Source organism: Danio rerio, chromosome 15, assembly GCF_052040795.2.
Source record: "Danio rerio strain M-AB ecotype USA chromosome 15, GRCz13ab, whole genome shotgun sequence".
In the NCBI taxonomy this organism is placed as follows: domain Eukaryota; kingdom Metazoa; phylum Chordata; class Actinopteri; order Cypriniformes; family Danionidae; genus Danio; species Danio rerio.
In genome coordinates this window covers 8,323,909-8,340,284 of record NC_141035.1, presented here as the reverse complement: position 1 = coordinate 8,340,284, position 16,376 = coordinate 8,323,909, and the positions used below count along the sequence as shown (strand labels likewise).

General features: G+C 41.1%; 1 protein-coding gene across 8 annotated transcripts in view; it reads left to right on the top strand.

Annotated features, from left to right (window-relative positions):
• Positions 1-6,280, top strand: part of slc7a1b (solute carrier family 7 member 1b) — a 37,384-nt gene extending 31,104 nt beyond the window's left edge. For 7 of the 8 annotated variants that reach the window (XR_015508471.1, XM_087282660.1, XM_087282659.1 and 4 more), the window contains exon 12: positions 4,124-6,280. Coding sequence is in view for 7 of the 8 variants with exons in the window: in XM_087282660.1 (XP_087138786.1) it covers positions 4,124-4,305 (182 nt within the window). In the remaining variant the exon portion in view is untranslated. The remainder of the gene's footprint in view (positions 1-4,123) is intronic. The other variant, NM_001328209.1, reaches the window with a different exon arrangement.
• The last annotated feature ends 10,096 nt before the right edge of the window (positions 6,281-16,376 follow it).

Here is a 16,376-nt window from a genome sequence, read left to right as displayed (position 1 = left end):
ACGCCCTTTTAAAGATAATCAATGATATCCGCCTAATTAGATTCAGGTAAAATAACAGTGCTGGTACTGCTCAATCTCAGTGCCGCATTTGACACTGTCGATCACAGCATACTTCTGGATAGGCTGGAAAACTGGGTTGGGCTGTCTGGGACAGTCCTCAAATGGTTCAGATCTTACCTTGAAGGGAGAGGTTACTATGTCAGTATAGGTGACCATAGGTCAAGGTGGACACCCATGACACGTGGAGTCCCACAAGGCTCGATCCTGGCACCTCTCCTGTTCAACCTTTACATGCTCCCCCTGAGCCAAATAATGAGAAATAACCAAATCTCCTACCACAGCTATGCTGATGACACTCAGATCTACCTAGCCTTACTGCCTAATGACTACAGTCCCATTGACACCCTCTGCCAATGCATTGATGAAATTAACAATTGGATGTGCCTAAATTTTCTTCAGTTAAACAAAGAGAAAACTGAAGTCATTGCGTTTGGGAACAGAGATGAGGTTCTCAAGGTGAATGCGTACCTTGGCTTTAAGGGTCAAACAACAAAAAATAAGGTCAAGAATCTTGGTGTGACTCTGGAGTCAGATCTGAGTTTCAACAGTTATGTCAAAGCAGTCAGTAAATCAGCATACTATCATCTCAAAAATATTGCAAGAATCAGATACTTTGTTTCCAGTGAAGACTTAGAGAAACTTGTTCATGCTATCAGCAGCAGGGTGGATTACTGTAATGGTCTCCTCACTGGCCTTCCCAAAAAAGACAGTCAGACAGTTGCAGCTCATCCAGAATGCTGCGGCCAGGATTCTGACCAGAAGCAGGAAATCAGAGCACATCACACCTGTCCTCAGGTCTCTACACTGGCTCCCAGTTACATTCAGAATAGATTTTAAAGTCTATAAATCACCAAAAGGCCTAGGACCTCAATACATTACAGATATGCTCACTGAATACAAACCCAACAGATCACTCAGATCTTTAGGATCATATAAACTAGAAATTCCAAGAGTTCAGTCAAAGCAGGGTGAATCTGCCTTCAGCCACTACGCCCCTCGCTGCTGGAATCAGCTTCCAGAAATGATCAGATGTGCACCAACATTAGGCATGTTCAAATCAAGACTGAAAACACATCTGTTTAGCTGTGTCTTTACTGTATGAGCACTGTGCTACGTCCGACAGATTGCACTATTATGTTTTTAGTTTTTTTTTTCATTCTTTTATAACCTATTTTAACACATTTTAAATTGTTTTATCTGTTTTTAATAATTTTTATTGTCTGCATTTTATGTCCTAAACTTGTCTTTTTTATTCCTGTTTATGTAAAGCACTTTGAATTGCCACTGTGTATGAAATGTGCTATATAAATAAACTTGCCTTGCCTTATCACAGAAGAAGAGGATTTGAGATGCAGGGAATCCAAACAGAACAAATAGACATAACGCACACTTGTGCAGTTTGCGTTTTTCAGTGATAATAGTCTTTCAGTTGATAATTTTTGGTGACCAAATATTCAGTGCATCCCTAAAAAAATATTTTTTTCTGTTATGCCAGAAATTATTAGGATATTAAGAGAGCATGTTTCATTATGGTATTTTGTAAATTACCTACTCTAAATATATAAAAACCTAATTTTCAATTAACGATAGGCATAGCTAAAAGCTTAATTTGCACATTTTGGCACTTGTGTTTGGTGTGTGTTGGGTTTTTAGTAGCCGCTCTCAGCCAGCAATCTGTTCACAGCTCATCAGAACGCAAAATAATGGATATACAGATTGTAAATTTAACACAACAATTAAACATCAAATGAAGGTCTCTGTTGCACCTTTAAGTGCATGTTTCCACTTGGTATGCTGGCTCAATTTAAAATGAGCATTGATGTAATTGCTATGATTCTGTGGTTTATCTGAATAAGCAACACTAGCTATGTTTCCATCCATCTAATTGTATGCACATTTTTGATATGCACATAAAAAAATGATTGATGGAAAGCCAAGATGTCCAAAAGTCATGTGATTTTGTTTAAAGGGCAATGAAACCCCCTCGTTTCAGCAGGGTTTTTTCACACCTCTACTTCGGAAAAAGCCATTAAAGTGGGCGTGTCCAGCTCTGTTTAGGGGGAGTGTCGGAGGAGCAAAGCGGGATGGTGTGGGAGTGTTGATTTGACCCCACGCTGAGTTTCAGAGTCAAAAAACACACACGCACACAGGGGAGAAAGTGACTGTGTTTACATGGACATCTGTAATCGAATTATTTGCCAAATTATTAAATGGTTGACTCGAACTGCAGTTTGGCTCTTTCATTCAGGGAATTCATTCGTGCTCCTCGTGACAACGAGATATTTGATTTGAGGAACTGCGCTAAGCGTGTATTTTTCAAAACAATTAACTCTGCATTTCTCTGTAACTTAGATGCACTCGGCTGGTAAGCCGCGTGTGTAATTCCGATCACAAAATGCTGTGAAAATCCTACATGACCGTAATAGTTTTGTTGGGGTGCTATGTTTACACGATACGAACGAACTGAATAAACAAAGACCACTGGTCGCTCACTTACCAAATCTTTAGAGACAGGACAATCCACAGCAACTAGAACCGCATCTTTATTAAGAGGAGACGAGCAGCGAATCCGGATCTCCAGATCTGGATCGAGAGAAAAGCTCTCGGGTAAACAATGTTCCTAGACATGTAAGTTATCTGTGTTGCGCGTTGCGTTGCGTACACTGTAATCCCTGGAGTCCAGCTGGGCTCTCACAGAGAGAAAATGAAAACAAAACTTGACTTTAGCAAATTATGAAAGCAGCACTGCACGCTTGTTTTGCCAACACAATGTGGCATCTACACTGTAACATTAATGAAGTTGCACAATAGAGCGCGCTGATTGGTTTGAACCAAGCCTTACTCATGCTTTAATGCAGCACACTCGGAAATGTAATACGGTACACCCAGGTACAGGCGTCCAGTCAACATGCTGGAACACACGCTAAGATCTCATGGCCGTGACGCAGCTTCAAAAATTTGTTTCAAACCGGAGGTACGAATTTGCTCGAAGTAACGCAAAAACTACCAATTTTTAATTTTTAATGAAATATGTGTGTCCTAATAGTGTTTTTAACAGTGTGGGACACATTTACGAAAATGTGTTTTGTGTTTTGTGACCCTTTAAGAGATCATATGATAATAAAAGTCTGTGTGAATAGACAATCAAGCAGACTGACCACATTGTAAAACATCTAAAATGTTGTTTCAGTCATTTCATTATTACTACACTAACCATTTCATTTTTAGTGTTATTATATTATTAATTACCTCCAGAATAGTCAAGAGCATTAGTGCTCCACATCTCACACATTCAAATGCCACTGTGCGTTTTTGTGTTTCTGCATTGTCTTTTGAGGCGCAAGTAATTTATTTAAATAAAGAAAAGATTCTTGCAGCTTCTCCTGCCACAGCAAATTCCGTTTTACTTTTGATATTTAGCGCCAGTTAATCAGGAAGTGACTATTTTGTTCTTTTTGGCTCAGTGGTAAGAAACACTGCTATATTCGCACATCTTTAATGTAAAATTAATTATAAATATAAATCGTAAATTTAATTCACATCTTTGGATGGAAACATAGCTACTGACAGCTAAACTTTGATGTGCTCTAAATAAAGGGACCAAGACTGCTTAAACAAGTCTCAGCTAGCTTTTTTTTGGTTTTTTTAACTGTACTGCAAAGGCAAAATAGACCAAACTAGTATTTATTTTTATTTTTTTTCAATAGCATTATGGCATAAATGCATACCATATCGTCAGTATGGTGAAAGAAGTCAGTTTTGGTCAGGCAATTTGTGACCACTTCATACATTTTTGTTGGGCGATGTATTTATTTTTATTTGTTTTATTTTTTTATTAAACGAATTTTATTTGATATCTGTATCTTAATTTCAATGCATTTTTGTTGGTCAGTTATTTAAATTATGAAATTAAACAAGAAGATATGAGTGTATATCCTAAAATAGAAGTAGACAACAGCCTTAAACGACTAATAACATGAAAGTCAATAAACTATGCAACTATTAATCTGACAACAAGTCCAAGGTAATTTTCTGTGTTTTAACGTGTTTTGTTTCTGTTTAGGATTTATTATTTATTTTGGCTACGGGATCTGGCACAGCACAGAAGCAGCATTAGCACGGAGCGAGACCGAAGACATCAACGCCTTCAAACCCACAACAACAGATGAAGCAGCCACACCTGAGAAAGAGGCGTTTTTGGGCAACTGTATTAATGACCGAGCAGAGGAGAACAGTGACCCTTGAGAAAACACTGTTCCAGAATGTGCTCCATGTACCAGTGTACGACAAACACAAAGCTGCTACTGACATTCATGATGCTTCTATCAGATTGTATGTGTTACTGTAGATCCAAAGATTCTTTTAAGGCAGCATTACAACATGTGACGATTTTAAAATTTGCCTTTTATTCAGGTAAACCATGAAGGACAGCATTACAAATGTGTACATATGAATGTACATTGCACTATTAGAGCAACAAGTTCTTCCTTTTTGTCTACTGGGTTATTTTAATATATTTTATTTTTGTAGCATGTTCTCATCGTGCTTTTTTTTTAAAGGGGTCCTGAGCAAAACCCATGTAACATTGTTAACCATTATTCTTCAGCGTGCATTTTGTATATGAATGCAAAATTCTAATACAATTTGTTACTATTTTGTTTCTTTCTAGCTTGTTTTAAAACAGTAATAATTACTCGGCTAATTTCAAATGCATTCATCTTTATAATGTTCACCTTTATTTATCTGACCTAAACCCCAAAGTATGCTTCACTGGTAATTCGTCCTCTGAGATACTGAACTGTTTGCACAACATTAACCCTTTTTACATAATATAGATAACTCATAGATGTGCTACTTTTCCCTCAAGCTGTCAAGTAACATTCTACTGAACTGAGCAACACGCCCTGGTTGATTCATGATTATGAGTAAAAATCATTATTAAAAACCATAAATATAAATGTATTATGTTGCATCTAAAATGAAGTGTGCATACATAGCAAGAAGTATACTTTGGGACTAGTATGCTAATTTCTTGGCATGAGAATTTTTCTTGCTGCTTTTCACAGCTTTGCAGGGAAGCCAGAGAGATTTTTTTAAATATTCAGTCAGTGCCTTTTTCCTAACTTAATGGAGTGAAAGAGACTATCTCCTCACACTGGTGACATGTATGGTGCCATACATTTATCAGTCTGCTAAATGTCATACTTCTTTAACCCTTGTGTGCTGTTGGAGATGATTTTGCCAAAACTTTCTATGCGTTTCAGCAAATGGAATAATTTTTTATCACAAATTATATTTTGATACATATTTTGGAAAAAATAACACTCACATTTACTACCCTTTTGTTATGTTAGTGGCTGTTTTGCCCCATTGACTTTCATTATAATTATATTTTTGATTGCAAAGCCATGACACCATATTACTAGTATTTATTCTTGATTGTTGGTGGTTTTTCTTGTTGGGAAGTAGTCAAATTTGTAATTTTTTTTTCTGTTGATTATCAGTGGCAGTGCAAAAAGCTTAATGTGTGGCTTTTATGTGATGCATATTGTGTGCTTAGGAGTGTGAGAGAAACCATTGTGCAAATATTTTGATGTGTCTTAGAAAATAAGAATCCTCAGCTCTTTGTAACATAAGTAAGTGTATTTATGCACGCACATTATAATCTGCTGTTATACTCCATAAAACTCCATATAAACGCCAGGAACTTATTTGCACAGGCCTATCAAAAGGGTTAATGGTGAGAACTAATGATGACCAACAATAGAAATTACACATTTTTTTCTCTTCCCAACAAGAGAAAGCACCAACAATCAAGAATGCATGATTATATGCTGTCATGGCTTTCAAAATCAAAAAATGTCATTTTAATGGAAGTCAAGGGGGCAAAAACCACCACATAACGAAAGGAAAGTAAAAATATAAACAATACACAAGGGTTAAAAGTATTTGTAATGAGGGGAGAAATACTATTGAGATTTAAGGCTTGGATATAGAAAAAGAGGCTTTCATGAGGAATGCATAGCCTGTTTGTTTCATTTTCTTTTTTTATTCAGCTGTTGTGTGCTTGTTAATTCCCTGTTTGCAGTTTTACACTTTCATCTGGTGTTGGGCTTTTTATCTTTTTTTTTTTTTGTACAGTATTTTTTGATGTGTGTATTGTACTTCATTGTCTATTCATTTGTCTTGTTAGTTTATTCAAAACCAAAAACAAGCCAAAGATTGTGATTTGTGTTTTTATTATGAATTGCTACATTATCTTGTTGACATTTAGCATTAAAAAACAAAACAGATCTACTTAGAAAACTGATTTTCCAAAAAACATGTTCAGCAGTTTAAGTCATTGTCAAAAATTTGGCTGTTCATGTTGTTAAAAAGGAGCTGTAAATGTACTGTAAATATTAGCTGTTTTTCCTGCAATAAATTATTTTTTGTTTGTAAAAAAAAAAAAAAAAATTAAATTGTTTTTTCATTTTAGTAATGAACAAAAACTTCCCAGTGATAGATTGCTGCTGGAAGGGCATCTGCTGTGTAAAACATGCTGGAAGTTGGCGGTTTATTCCGCTGTGGCGACCCCAGATTAATAAAGGGACTAAGCCGAAAAGGAAATTAATGAATGAACAAAAACGATCAGTTTGTATTAATGCCTGGTGTTGAAAGTGTTTTCTGCACTCCCAAGTTATATCATGTTTTAAATTATTTATTAATAATATATTATGATATTCTAAGATGCCCAAGGTTGAAATAAATGTTTTCAGCATTAAATGCAATTTTTAGGCGTGAATTACATTTTACTTATTAAATAATTGTGCGCGGCAATTGATGCGGTGTTTTGAACATGAAAGTAATTTTTCAACAACATTTTAAATACATCAGTCAAATTGCTGGCGTTTGTCTGTTCACTGTGTATTGGTATTAAATGACTCCGCCCATGAAAGCGACACGGACTTGTTAGGAACTAAATTAAGACGCAGGTGAGTTTAATTTATTCACCTAAGCTCTTGGAATTACGCCTGGTGAGTTCTGACAGTCGACATAAAGGACTTGGTGAGTTGTTTTCTCTCGAAAACATGGATTGTTTTATTAAACGTGGTCAATACATAAACAGTTTTTTCTTTAAACTCTCTGTATTTTGATCGAGGTGACACTCAAAATAAGTTCATTTGTACGGAAAAGATATATCACAAGATAACTGAATGCAGACGTATGCAAAAAAAAGATGTCTGTTTAATAAAAAGCAGCACTAAACTTTCGACATTTTATGTCAGCTAGCATGACGCTAATGTGCAGTCCTTGCCCATGGTTTGGCCTAATTTATTAAAAAAAAAAACATACATTTACAAATTGATAAACGCGACTTTTTCGTTACCTTTAAGTGAGAGACTACTTCAATAAAAACATAAGAGATTTAGAAGACTTAAAAACAACAGTAGTCCAGGGATTTATAGATGCTTACAAAAAGAAATGGGGTAAGGGAAGCCAATATAATTAGTACAAATGAGGAATGGTGAACTATTTGGGAAACAGATGATTACGATCAATTCAGATTCATAGAGGGAGTTTATTTGGAAAAATGTAATCAGGTTCTTTATAACATCTAAAATAAAATGCTTTCAAACTAGAGATAAAAAATGGTCAAAGCTGGAGAAAATGTGGAAATGCATTTGATGAATATTTCCACATATTTTGGGATTGTAATGTTATACAGACCTATTGGCAAGATTTAAATGAAGAGAGAAATGCAATGGATTGAATCTGGAATGTAATTTTTAAATTATGTACCAGGGAATTTACTCTTTAAAAAATACCAAAAAAAAAAAAAAAAAAAAAAAAGCATATCTTCTTACACACTTCTAATAACAAGCAAAAAGGCAATTGCAAAGAAATGGCTCAAGGAAGATCCTTTATCTCCATCTCCATCACCTCCATCAATTTTATTGTTTTATTATTGTGGTGCTTTGTGTATATATACAATGTTTCTAATGTTATATATACAATGCTTATAATTGTGTGGGGCTAACTTTAAAACCCACTAAAAATAGCTAAAAATAGTTCTTATTAGGCAATAATAATAAAAAAAAAGTGGTTGATTGTAGTGAGAGAAGATGTCTGTAAGGATGTTACAAAGCTCAGTGTTACAAAGCATTGCACAAACGTGTGCAGTAAAAGTCACCATGGACTGCTAATGACATTTGCCTTTCAAAGATGCGCACGTGAGAGAACAATGCACTCTGAGTGAAGCAACGGGCAGTGAAGTTGTGTGTTGCTAATTATCGTTGTTTGGTGGATTTGTTTGTGTTAAATCACATTTCTATTCACCAGTGTGGAATAAAGCAACTGAAGTTTACTAAACCAGACTCATGCATTCTAGTCGATGCACCACAGTGATCATCACCTTTAAACTGGCAACTTAGTTACATACTTCTCAACACTCAGATTTCTTGTTAGTTTTTCCATTTTAAACTGTAGTATCCAAAAATGTCATTCTGATGGAACTATGTTCATGTTTTGTGCACAGATGCTCTAAGGATTGCTTCACCTAGTAGTTCATCTGTAAAAACAAATGTCAGTAAAAAACAACAATTATTCATTTTAACAGCAGCTGGAAGAACAGTCTTCTTGTTTGCATTACGATAACATACTTAAAACTTAAATGATAAAGAGAGAGTGTGAAGTGTACTTAAGTTCTTAAGTGCACAATTAACATACAGTGCTCAACATATACAAGTACACCACTCACAAATCTTTCATTATATTTGTGCTTACACATTAGATTCGTCAGTACTGAAGCCAAACCTGGAGCTTATCTAACAAAATAACTCATGATAATGGTCCAAGTTAGTTCACCCAATTTATATGTTATGGAAAAATATTAAATAAAACGTTTAAATAGAGCAAAAATCAAGAGAAACAAAACATTCTACAGTTTTGTTGTAATTTTTTTTAGTTTGTAATTTTTTTTTCAAATATTTTGCTTGAATTTATTTGTTATTTCTACAGATGTTTAATGGCTAAAATATTGTTTAAATAAATAAATATATCCATTTAATAAATCTGTTTTGTTTAAATGCACCAAAATGTATTACTTGTATTCGCTGAGAAATGGATGTAAATATTCATTTTCAAAATGGGCTGTACTCAATTATGCTGAGCACTGTAATATTTATCACAAACTCTTGTTTCAACTCATCACATTTATGTTCTTGTGAAATCCCTCTATTCCATTAATAGTTGTCTAAAACAAACACAATGTACAAGTATAAAGGAATTTTTATGAGCAATTTTACCGGTACTACTGAATTATGAAACTGCATTGTGTTTTGCCTTAGGGATTACAGGCGTGACAATTCAACAGGTTATTTGAAACACTGAGGCTATGCATTGTTGTCTTTTTCTTTTTTTTGTGTTTTCTTGTGACAAATCCAATATTAACTACAAAAACAAATATTATCAAACCATTTAAGAAATTTTTAAGGACTTTAAATTGTTGCAATATTAAAGGGTTAGTTAACCTAAAAAAATTGTTAATAATTGCTTACCCTTATGTTATCCCAACCCCTGAGATCTTTGCTAATATTCTGAACAAATGATGATATTTTAAATTAAATCATGGGTTCAGAGACACTCAAAGTCCAGAAAAGGCACCAAAATATTCTTAAAACAGACCATGTGCCTTCAGTGGTTCGAACTGAATATTATTAAGTAAAGGAAAAGAAACTGTTCATTAATGGTTTTATTCTTGTTTTATGTATGCATAAATGTGTCCTCATAACTTCATAATATTTTGATTTAACCTCATTAGAATAAACATTAGAAACTTTTTACCATGTTTCTAATCTATGAAAAATGTTTTATGTGTGCAGGTCAATAATGCTAAAATATAATCCCCAAGGACAGCTGAATGTCTGTAATTTAATTTTTTGAGTTATTAACATTTTCTATGAAGTTAAAATTAACAGCCGTTTTGTTTCTGGGCACCTCATGTTATATACACAAAGAAGCCGTTTTGTTTCTGGGCACCTCATGTTATATACACAAAGAAGCAACTGCAATCAATAACTCATCAGATCATACAGATTAATGAGGAAGCTAGGGCTGAAACTTCTAATCAAATTATTTGAATTATACAGAAATGCAATGTAACGTTAGAAAACCTTTATCATTTTGCATTTGTACAAAGGACTTTAAAGTGTAGCTTTTTTTAAAAGACAACATGTTAATAAACTGTGTTGTATAAAGTACAGCATAATAATCCTGAAAGTTCTAGTTGAAAACAGAATTCAGATTTTTTTAAACATGGCTATTGTAAGTTTAATATGGGAGGTGGAGACAAAATATGGAACAAAAATAATGAATGATTCTTTAGTCAACCTATTGAAATGCCCCACAATGTTTTAAATTTCCAATTGTAATTATTTCTTTGGCATAATGAATTTTAATCTTTTAAAAAGTTCTTAAAGTTCTTCATCTAAATCTCGTACTTGATATTTTATGTATTTATTTGACTTGCTCATTATATTTATTTAAATTAAGCAATTTGCAGCTTGTAGTATTTTATCCTGCAATTATATTATTAGTTACTGCTAATGGGAAAAAAATAGTTGACATGGTTTAAAGTCATAATATAGTGCAGTAGCTGCAAATTGAGTTGAATTCAGTTAAGATTATTGCAATATATATATAAGTATATACGCACAACCTCAAATCAGAAAAGGTTGGGATAGTATGGAAAATGCAAATAAATATAGAAAGTAGAGATTTCTACATTTACTTTGATTGTATTTCATTGTAGACAATACAACAACCATTATTTTATGTGTTTCTCATGATTTTTTTATTTAACACATTTCAATTTCGTTTAGCATGTGCCTGTTTAAAGCTTCTGTTTGAACCGACCTTGAAACAGTAATAATAATAATAAAAAAAACATAATTATTTTCTTTACCGTCAACTACAGGTTACATTATTTAAGGCCATTTTGAGTTAACATATATAGGATTTATTGTTGCTAAGTTTAGTCTATATTTCCTCCTTATATTCATTTACTTTAAAATCTCTAATACCATTATTTTCCCTCGTTACCGGTAACAAAGCCAGCCTTTCAGCAAAGCCTTTAATGATATACAGATATTTCTGTGCTTCACTAAAGTGAGGACAGTTTAACTAATTTAAGACACTCCCTCAGCTGAACTTACTGTAAGTGAGATTAAGAAACTAAAAACACAGCAATGCTGAGGTAAAATCAGATCCACAAGACATAATCTTTAAATCAATGACTTAAATCAAACATGTTGACAGAGGTTTTTAATATAGAAATTACAACGTCACATTAATTTAATGCTTATTTGCCATGGAGCGATCGATTTGGTAGTAATCCTGCTATTTTTATTTGATGGAAAATAAAATGTATGCTTTATGAAAAAGCAGCCTATGCCGGTTATTAAAAACAATGCAGTTTTGTAGCCTAATCTAAATTTGTAATTTAAGTGAAAATATTGCAGCCCTCTTTATTGTATTTGTTATATTTTGCAGTCATATATTCTGGTTTTCAATGCTGTTGGAAATGCTGCTGTGTAAAAATTTGATGATATATCCAGGTTCTTTTGTTAATACATTCAGTATGCTGTTGTTTGCACATTTTAAAACAAATCAATTGTTAATTAATGAAAATAAATTACAGTTCAATATTATTTTGGGGTGCTTTCCCAAACAACGTTGTAACTCTAAGCTATCATAGTACGATGCATTGTTCAGGAAAAGATCGATGTAGTTGCGATTGTTTCCCAAGCTACCCAGGGGCCAACCTCTCTCCCAGGACTTGCAGTCTGGGCCCCATAGGCTCCCTTGCCTTCCACCTAAAGCCTGGTTTATACTTCTGCGTCTAGTGACCGGCGTAACTCACGGCGCAGGCAACGCGCGCAGCATTGCATTTATACTTTTGCGCACTGTCTCTGTTGGTCTGCATTAACACTTCCGAAACGCTAGTTGGCAGTGAGGTGTACATGTTCCTCTGTGTCGAGTTTCTTCGCTTCTATTTTGCTTTTCCTTGAACACTTCCTGGTTGTACAAGTGACTCAAACTGGCTTATTTTGAGGCAGGAACCGGTGGATGTGCAACAACTTTAACTAAAAGGTAAACACAAAACAAAACTTTCCATCTGGAGCTCCTTCACGGGACTCCACACTTGTAAACAATCGCTCCATTGGGCTCGCGTCCAGCTCGCGCCATTCGCGCGGCTCTCGGTCCCTCCCAGACTCGTCAGCGCTACCAAGCCGACCAATCACAGAGCTTGCGCTAAGCGTCGTTGCGACGTGTAGTTACAATTTTTGAGAGGTGCACGTCAGCCACGCCGACGGCCACGGCAAAGGGCTATGCGTCAGCGCCGTAGCATACGCCGGCGTTTGACGCAGAAGTATAAATCAGCCCTAAGGGGTCCCTGCCCCCAGCCAGCTTCCAAGGGGCACACCTCTCTCCCAGGACTTGCAGTCTGGGCCCCATAGGGCCCTTTGCCCTCCACTTAAAAGGTCACCGCCCCAACCAAGCTACCCATGGGTCAACTTCTCTCCCAGGATTTGCAGTCTGGGCCCCAGAGGCTCCCTTGCCCTCCACCTAAAAGGACCCTGCCCCCAGCAAGCTCTCTCCCAGGACTTGCAGTCTGGGGCCCCATTGCCCTCCACCTTAGGGGTCCCTGCCCCCAGCAGGCTACCCAGGGGCCTACCTCTCTCCCAGGACTTGCAGTCTGAGCCCTAGAGGGTCCTTTGCCCTCCACCTAAGGGCTCCTTGCCCCCAGCAAGCTACCCATGGACCACCCTTTATCCCAGGACTTGCAGTCTGGGCCCCATAGGGCCCCTTGCCCTCCATGTAAAGGGTAACTGCCCCCAGCAAGCTACCCATGGGCCACCCTTTATCTTAAGACTTGCAGTCAGGGCCCCATAGGGCCCCTTTCCCTCCACCTTAAGGGTCCCTGCCCACAGCAAGCTACCCGGGGGTCAACCTCTCTCCCAGGACTTGCAGTCTGGGCCACAGAGGGCCCCTTGCCCTCCACATAAAGGGACCCTGCCTCCAGAAAGCTAGCCATGGGCCACCCTTTATCCTAGGACTTCCAGTCTGGGCCCCATAGGGCCCCTTGCCATCCACGTAAAGGGTACCTGCCCCCAGCAAGCTACCCATGGGCCACCCTTTATCCCAGGACTAGCAGTCTGGGCCCCGAAGGGCCCCTTGCCCTCCACCTTAAGGGTCCCTGCCTACAGCAAGCTACCCAGGGGTCAACCTCTCTCCCAGGACTTGCAGTCTGGGCCACAGAAGGTCCCTTGCCCTGCTTCTAGCAAGCTACCCAGGGGCCAAACTTTATCCCATGAATTGCAGTGTGGGCCCCATAGGGCCCCTTGCCCTCCACCTATAGGGTCCTTGCCCGAGCAAGCTACCCCGGGGCCACCCTTTATCCCAGGACTTGCAGTCTGGGCCACATTGGGCCCCTTGCCCTCCATGTAAAGGGTAACTGCCCCCAGCAAGCTACCCATGGGCCACCCTTTATCCCATGACTTGCAGTCTGGACCCCATAGGGCCCCTTGCCCTCCACCTTAAGGGTCCCTGCCCACAGCAATATACCCGGGGGTCAACCTCTCTCCCAGGACTTCCAGTCTGGGCCCCATAGGGCCCCTTGCCATCCACGTAAAGGGTACCTGCCCCCAGCAAGCTACCCATGGGCCACCCTTTATCCCAAGACTTGCAGTCAGGGCCCCATAGGGCCCCTTGCCCTCCACCTTAAGGGTTCCTGTCCACAGCAAGCTACCCGGGGGTCAACCTCTCTCCCAGTACTTGCAGTCTGGGCCCCGTAGGGCCCTTTGCCCTCCACCTAAAGAGTTCTTGCCCGAGCAAGCTACCCCGGGGCCACCCTTTATCCCAGGACTTCCAGTCTGGGCCCTATGCCATCCACATAAAGGGTACCTGCCCCCAGCAAGCTACCCATGGGCCACCCTTTATCCCAGGACTTGCAGTCTGGGCCCCATAGGGCCCCTTGCCCTCCACCTTAAGGGTCCCTGCCCACAGCAAGCTACCCGGGGGTCAACCTCTCTCCCAGGACTTGCAGTCTGGGCCACAGAGGGTCTCTTGCCCTCCACCTAAAGGGACCCTGCCCCCAGCAAGCTACCCCGGGGCCACCCTTTATCCCAGGACTTGTAGTATGGGGCCCATAGGGCCCCTTGCCATCCACCTTAAGGGTCCCTGCCCAAAGCAAGCTACCCAAGGGCCAATCTCTCTCCCAGGATTTGCAGTCTGGGTCCCAGAGGGTCCCTTGCCCTCCACCTAAAGGGACCCTGCCCCCAGCAAGCTACCCATGGGCCACCCTCTGTCCCTGGACTTGAAGTCTGAACCCCAGAGGGTCCCTTTCCCTCCACCTTGGGGGTCCTTACCCCTGCATGCTACCCAGTGGTCTACCTCTCTCCCAGGACTTGCAGTCTGGGCCCCATAAGTCCCCTTGCCCTCGACCAAAAGGCCCCCAGCAAGCTACCCAGTGGTTACCCGTTAATCACTGGACTTGCAGTCTGGGACCCATTGGGTCCCTTGCCCTACACTTAAAGGATCTCTGCCCCAGCAATCTACCCATGGGCCACCCTTTATCCCAGGACTTGCAGTCTGGGCTGCACAGGGCCCTTTGCCCTCCACCTTAGGGGTCCCTGCCCCTAGCAAGCTACCCAGGGGCCAAAAACTCTCCTAGAACTTGCAGTCTGGGCCCCAAAAGGTCCCTTCCCCTACCAAGCTACCCATGGGCCACCCTTATCCCTGAATTTGGAGTCTGGGCCCCAGAGTGCCCCTTGCGCTCCACCTAAAGGCTCCCTGCCCCCAGCAAGCTGCCCATGGGCCAACCTCTCTCCCCGGTCTTGCAGTTTGGGCCCAATAGGGCCATTTACCCTCCTTCTATAGGGTCTGTGCCCCCAGAGAACTATACAGGGGCCAAGTTCTCTTCCAGGACTTGCAGTCTGGGCCCCATAAGGCCCTTTGCCCTCCACCTAGGGGCCTCTGAACCCAGCAAGCTACCCAAGGGTCCACTTCTCTCCCTGGACTTGCAGTATAGTCCCCAGGGTGCCTCCTGGCCCTCCACCTACTGGTCTCTGACCCCAGCAAGCTACCCAGGGGTCCACCTTTCTCCCTGGACTTGCAGTATGAGCTCCAGGGTGCCCCCTTGCCCTCCACATAGGGGCCTTGGACCCCAGCAAGCAACCCAGGGGTCCACCTCTCTCCCTGGACTTGCAGTATGGGCCCAAGGGTACCCCCTAGCCCTCCACTTAGGGGCGTCTGACCCCAGCAAGCTACCCAAGGGTCCACCTCTCTCCCATTACTTGCAGTATAGGCCCCAGGGTGCCCCCTGGCCCTCTATCTAGGAGCCTCTGACCCCAGCAAGCTACCCAGGGGTCCACCTATCCCCTTGGACTTGCAGTACAGGCCCCAGGATGCCCCCATGTCCTCCACCTAGGGGACTCTGACCCCAGCAAGCTACCCAGTGGTCCACCTCTCTCCCTGGACTTGCAGTATGGGCCCTAGCATGACCCCTTGCCTTCCACCTAGGGGCCTCTGACCCCAGCAAGCTACCAATGGGTCCACCTCTCTCCCTGGACTTGCAGTATATTCCGTAGGGTGCCCCCTTGTCCTCCATCTAGGAGCCTCTGGCCCAGCAAGCTACCCAGTGGTCCACCTCTCTCCTTGGACTTGCAGTATGGGCCCCAGGGTGCCACCTGGCCCTCCACCTAGGGGATTCTGACCCCAGCAAGCAACCAAGGGGTCCACCCCTCTCCCTTGACTTGTAGTACAGGCCCCAGGGTGTCCGCTAGCCCTCCACCTAGGGGCCTCTGACCCAAACAAGCTACCCTGGGGTCCTACTTTCCCCGTGGACTTGTAGTATAGGCCCCAGGGTGCCCCCTGGCCCTCCACCTAGGGGCCTCTGACCCCAGAAAGCTACCCAGTGGTGCACCTCTCTCCCTGGACTTGCAGTATAGGCCCCAAGGTGACCCTTGGCCCTCCACCTAAGGGCCTCTGACCCCAGCGAGCTACACAGGGGTCCATCTCTCTCCCGTGACTTGCAATGTGGGCCCCAGGGTGCCCCCTGGCCCTCCACCTAGGGGCCTCTGACCCCAGCAAGCTACCCAGTGGTGCACCTCTCTCCCTGGACTTGCAGTATGGGCCCAAGGGTGCCCCCTGGCCCTTACCCTAGGGGTCTTTGACCCCAGCAAGCTACCCAGGGGTCCACCTCTCTCCCTGGACTTGCAGTATGAGCCCCAGGGTGCCCCCTGGCCCTCCACCTAGGGGCCTCTGACCCCAGC